General features: G+C 44.3%; 1 protein-coding gene across 1 annotated transcript in view; it reads left to right on the top strand.

Moving 5' to 3' along the window:
* clpb (ClpB family mitochondrial disaggregase) overlaps window positions 1-5,940 on the top strand; it is a 36,835-nt gene that overhangs the window by 9,068 nt on the left and 21,827 nt on the right. The window contains exon 4 of the mRNA XM_020618214.1: window positions 1,128-1,214. Coding sequence (XP_020473870.1) covers window positions 1,128-1,214 — 87 coding nt within the window. The remainder of the gene's footprint in view (window positions 1-1,127; window positions 1,215-5,940) is intronic.

Genomic DNA, 5,940 nt, shown 5'->3' with positions numbered 1-5,940 from the left:
TGTTCCTGTTAGTCATGCGGAAAAAATCTGATTAATGCGTACATCTATTTTAATTGTGTTATACAGTTGTGTGTCCTGTGTGTAGTTCGGTTTTGGTATCCAAATCCATGTATCTGAGTGTGTGCATACATGTGTTTATCCATGTGTGTCTCCATCTGGAGGCTTGGGTTACCTGTGCATGTGTGGCAGATGGTGTAGGTGAGAGTGCACCAGGACCACCAGCCAGCGGGCCACAGATGTGTTAAGTGCTTCAGTTGAGTTTGTAGAAGTGGTAGGATGTCAGGGTGTGTCTGCTGAGAGAAGACAGTTCCCATATCCATGCAGTCTGGGCAAAAGACAGTGTTCTATAACCGTGGTAAAATGTTTTACAGCGTTGCCTTAGCATCACAGGCTACATATGAAGTTGCTGTGCTGTCGGACATGAAACCCGAGCTGTCGTAAAAAGCAGTTTCTTGAAGGCTGATGACTTGGGGTGTCACGGTTATGGGGTATATGTTTTAACCATTCAGCTACCAGGGTGCCTGAGCTTCGCTGTTTTTAGGTTTTTTAGGTTTGACAGTATTCTTACTTCCGGTGTTATTACTGTGAGCTCACAATGAAACCCATGAGCCAATTACTCAGCCCGAACTCCTCCACATGCAGAGCGGGCGGTGAAAATGGAGCCAGAGAGCATCAGAGCTGAGTGCAGACCAGACAGAGGCCACTGTGTTGACTGTAAACACAGTCACTCTCTGCCTACTCAGCACAAGAGACGACAGACATATCACTTACACACACACACACACACACACACACACGGAGGACTGTGCCACTCCAGTACTTTATGTCATACCCTCGGGCAGAAAACTGAACACACACCTGGCCTACAGACACATTAACTGGTCTAGGAGCAAGTGTGTGGCATCAAGACATCATGTGCTGGTTTCATGCTGGTGGTAAGTCTGATACAGTCACACGAGCAGCTGTCCATCTTATCTCCTGTTAGCACATAAAGGCATTTTACATCCAGTCTTTCCCTTTTAAATATGAACAAACATCCATTCTAACATCTTTATATCCCAATATGTGTTAACAAAGCACCACAGGATATTGATAGCACTACTAAATTGAAGCTTTGTTCCCATCAGGTTGATAAAAGAGGGGGTGGATCCAAATCACCGCCACCGTCTGGGTTGGACCGCTCTCATGGTGGCCGCCATGAACCGACAACACAGGTGTGTATGCGTTTCATCCAGCTAAAACCACTGAACAAATCCTGTGTTTTACAGTTCTGAGACGCTCTCCACCTGGAGGATAACAGTAATGTAGCGTTACGGGATCATGCATGAGTTACTGTGTGAGCATATGTCGTCCACGTCCCTGCTCTGGTTGTTACAGTAGGCCTTTAGAAGTGCAAAGTGTGACTTTCAGACTGACAGACGGTCTTTACCCGTTCCCCCTTCTCTCTGTCCGACAAATTAAATTAGCCTCCTGGACCCCAGAACACACACACAACACAGACAGGGGCAAAGGTTAAGGCCAGGCCAAATCTAATTTACAGGGCTTTTCTTTCCTTCTTTCTTTTTTGTCTCCATTAGGACTGTGTGGTCACTTGTGTGTTTAAAGGGCCCCATGAGCCCGTGAGAAGCATAATGTGACACTTGAATATGAAATATCTTCAACTGAGCTAAATCTCAGGCTTACTGTTGCTTCTTCTTCAGGTTTGTAAGGTAGTTTGAATAAACACTGGTAAAACAGAAGAGCTGAGTGTGATTGTGATTTTAGGGGAAGCTGTGTGCTCAGATTCCAGGTTCTTGGGTTTAAAATGTGTGTTAACTTCAAAATAAAATTGCCCCTCTGTGTTTTCTGTGCGGGTTTTTTTTTTTTTTGTTTTGTTTTAGTAAAATGTTCCAGTACTTGGATATTTATTTAAGGCTGTTATTACTGGAGCAAATAATCAGATATTCATTCAACAGAAAGTTAAGCGACAGCATTTTTGATAATAAATTAATAGTTTTAGGTCATTGATTTAGACAAAATGCCAAATATTCACCAGGTCCAGCTCCTCAAATGTAAGAATGTTTTGCTTTTTAAGTGAGTGCGACTTGGACATCGATTAACAATTATTATTAACAACTTGCTGCCCTTTTAGAGGCAATAATGAACCAACTAATAAAAATAATTGTTAGTTGCATTCTTTTCTGTTCGGTGTCTGCTCTGTAGGTCATCCTCAGAGACAAATCTGATGATATGCCTCGATCATTTCACTTTGTGATGACGCTGAAGTTGCGCTATATCTTTACAGTTACGTGACACGGGCTGAGTGATTGTTGGTGTGTAATGTGTTCCTGTGTTTTATATTTAATGATGTGTTTTCTTGCCACATGTCAAGTGTTTTTGGATACAGATTTGGTTGTATATGCATGTATGTGTGTGTGTGTGTGTGTGTGTGTGTGTGTGTGTGTGTGTGTGTGTGTGTGTATATGCGTATCTTGTGCGTGTGTGTGTGTGTTATGAGTGCTATAACTCAGCGAGGCAGTGACACTCCTCTGTGTTTAATCCCGTCTTCCAACCCCCCGGTGAGCAGTCACTGCTGCAGGGAAGACAGAATATCGGTTCACACACATCACTCACACGTCTCTCTCACACACACGCGCACAGACACACACACTTGTACGCACTCACAAAGCGTCCATACACACGGATGAGGATGCATATGTGAATACACGCGTAAGCACGCACACACAGACAAGTGGAGTTCATACCAAATATCTTATAGGCCAACTGCCTATTACTCAGCCACACACAACTTTATTTACAGCTGTTAAGTGAAAACGCAGGGAGCATCACTCATGAACAAGGTCTAGCCTGTAGCTGGAGTGTCAACGTGGGTCTTATTGTTGAATTACTCCACCCCTCCCTCACACTCCGTATTTTCTTGAAGCAGAAGTGATAACTGTGTTTTGAAGAGACAGAAGATTTCCCCACATTGCCTGTTCAGTGGAAGCTGTGGTGGTCCTCTGGCTGTAGGTGTAGCGCTCTCCAGGAAGCTTCACCTGTGTTCAGGGGTTGGGGTGTGGCTGTGGGAGTCATGAATCAAGGGTGGAGCAGAGGGGTGAGTGTAAGAATTAAGGGTGAGACATCGGGGGGTGGGCGTGTGTTTTCTTAGCTTTGATGTAGGGCTAAATCAGGGAGGCGCAGGGCCTGGCCCACTGTTTGCACTCTTTAAACCACAATACCCATCTCCATCTCTCTTTCTCTTCCTCCGTCTCCCCCTTGCTGCATTCACGTGCACAATGAACGCTCAGCCGAGTGAAACGCCTGTTGACCGTTCCGACCTGATGGCCGAGTGACTCGATGGGAGGGAGGGAGGGAGGGGGGACAAAAATAAGGGGAAACAGAGGAATGATGGGATGAGAGGGGTGGCTCGTTCGGAAAGAGAGAGAATAGTTGAGCGACGTTGAGTGGGATTATGGGTTTGGTACTGGGATTAGCTGGAGATTGAATAGCGGTGAAATATCATTTGGCCACGATACAACCTGGCTGTAGTGCAGTCTGATTTAGGGACAGAATAAGTCTCTGTGTTTGTTACACTCTACATGGAAGTACACACAAAAACATTTTCTGTAGTTTTATTACAGTTACTTACAAGTTATTTGTTTTAAAAGTAAAACATTATAGTGTATGAAATTGTATTTGAGCCAATCAGGTTAGTCGAATTAAAAATGAAAGTGAGTCTGTGCGGCAGCCTTCTCTTTGTGGCACCTATCTGAGCGGCACCAGGTGACGTGGGGTCAAGTGAGGTCCAGCATCTGGGCCAGGTGGTCAGTGACATGGATGGTCAATTCAGCTCGGATGTCTTATGGTACAAGGGAGACGGAAGTGTCTGTTTCCTGTCTTCCCTCCAGGGCGTGATAGAAAACGAACACCTGCCGCCCACAGTAAGGCAGCATTCACACTGAGTTTCAAGGGTCCTCTCCGTTCATTTCTACTGGGGGATTCTGGTCACTGCAGCCGGCAGCAGCACCACAGGGGACTCTGCCAAAATGACGCAGCCCTGTGTGGTGAGAAATGTGGATCTGGTTCAGCTTTTTCTGCAACACAGGGTGACATCATCCAGCAAGATGCTATGTTGACCAGTCACATAATGGGGCATGGTCGAAACACCCACAGGAAGAAGACTCCTGTTAGGACCACTGTTAAAAACACACCATAGGGCTGCGCGGCTAAACTGCACGGCTGGAAATGTGAATGAGGCTACTCACAGTGATGCCATATTGTACTCACCAAGGTGACGTTCCACTGCAGGGGGCTGCATTTCAACGCACTCGGACTGAATGGCCACTCCTCAAACATGTTAGCAAATCTGGGACTGAGCTGGAAGGTTAAATCTACCAGCCTTAGCACCAGCGTGTTAAATGATGAGTGGTCTTTACTACAGTATTTCAGGACAAAAGCAGAATGATGTAGATAATATTATAATTTTCAGATAATATTGTTTTGGTAATTGGCTGTTTTAGGAAGTCTGTAATTTTAAGTTTTGGCCCAGTCCTTTAAAATGGCAGTTTAACCTAATTAACCTCAGCACGCTTTCAGTTTGGCCTCAAATTAGTGCTGCAGCTCTCTTCCTAAACGTCCCAAATAAAGTTAGCCACTTGATCACCAGTTGATTAGTAAAACTATAAACAGTTTTCAAAAGCATATTAGTTTTAGCACTGTCCTGTGTAATTAAATCTCCCTCTTTCATCTTTTTTTAGTTGTACTTTCATCCTTTCATCCGAGCCTCCTCCTCCTCCTCCTTCTTTCTGCAGTTTTCCTCTCTTTATCCTTTTGTGTTTACCTTTCTGATGCCATTAACTCTTTTCAGACCAGCTAATTTCTTCACACAGTCCTGCCCAGCCTCGTGTGACCAAACCGTAGTTTGTGTGTGTCTGTATGCGCGTCGATGTGTTTGTAGAAGTGCTTGCGAGGGTGAGAGGAAAGCCCCCTGTGGGTCACAGCCCCCCTGCTGCCCCCATAGCCGTAGTGATACAGTGACAAAAGGGTAGCCCCCGATAGTTTTTTATACCCCCTCAGCAAGGTCAGACACAAAGACCTGGCCTGGCTGTTCTCAGCCTCGCTCTCCCACAGGAACGCACAAGTTGTGTGGTGAAGACACAGACTGCTGAAGTCTGGTCAGATGTTAAAGGCTATGAAGTGAAAATTTGTCTCATTGTGTTTTGATTATCCATTGGCAGCTTTAGTCACCTTTGAAGCAGAATGTTAGACATTTGCTAATTGCTGTTCCTTAACTAAGATTCATCTCAGAGATAATTCAGTCGGTCCGACTATTTGAACACGTCACCTTGGGCTCTGACAAATTACCATACAATGTTTTAGTTTTTATTTTTTACTTTTGTATTCTAGAGAGAAGTTAATCATAAAAATGTTTTGCAGATTAGTCTTTAGTGGTAAAGAAAAAATAATGTTAGTTCCAATTTATTGGCTCCTGCTTCAGATATTTTGTGGCTTCAGTCAAATATTTTATTTTGTCCTGTTTAAGTATCTTTTCCTCTAAAACCAACACTGTTTCTAGCCCAATAATATGTGAACAGGTTGTGTAATTTCACACCTCCCCTTTCAGATGAGTCTGTGATGTGATATCAGAGCTTCTACTGTATCTCCTGTCAGTACTCACCAAGAGTACAAGAAGCTGTAGCCTGTTCCATGGTCAGGTGTAGTTGCTCTAAAAATGGAGTCTACCTCATCCTCCTATGAATGATTATTTTGCTCCATTTAAGACCTTTCAGGCTCATAACCATTTAGCTGAAAATGGTCCCTCACTTCCTCCCAGGCCACATTACATAGTTTAATGACAGCCAGCAGCGTCCTGGCAGAGTTCATGTTAAGGCCATTCGTTCCTTTCACTCTCTTATAGTCGGCACTGACCGGCTCGCTAAGCTTTTGTGTGTATTCATGTGT

This window comes from Monopterus albus, unplaced genomic scaffold (assembly GCF_001952655.1).
Source record: "Monopterus albus unplaced genomic scaffold, M_albus_1.0 scaffold202.1, whole genome shotgun sequence".
NCBI lineage: Eukaryota > Metazoa > Chordata > Actinopteri > Synbranchiformes > Synbranchidae > Monopterus > Monopterus albus.
Note: the sequence above shows the minus strand (reverse complement) of the source record. Positions and strands in the feature narration are given on the sequence as shown.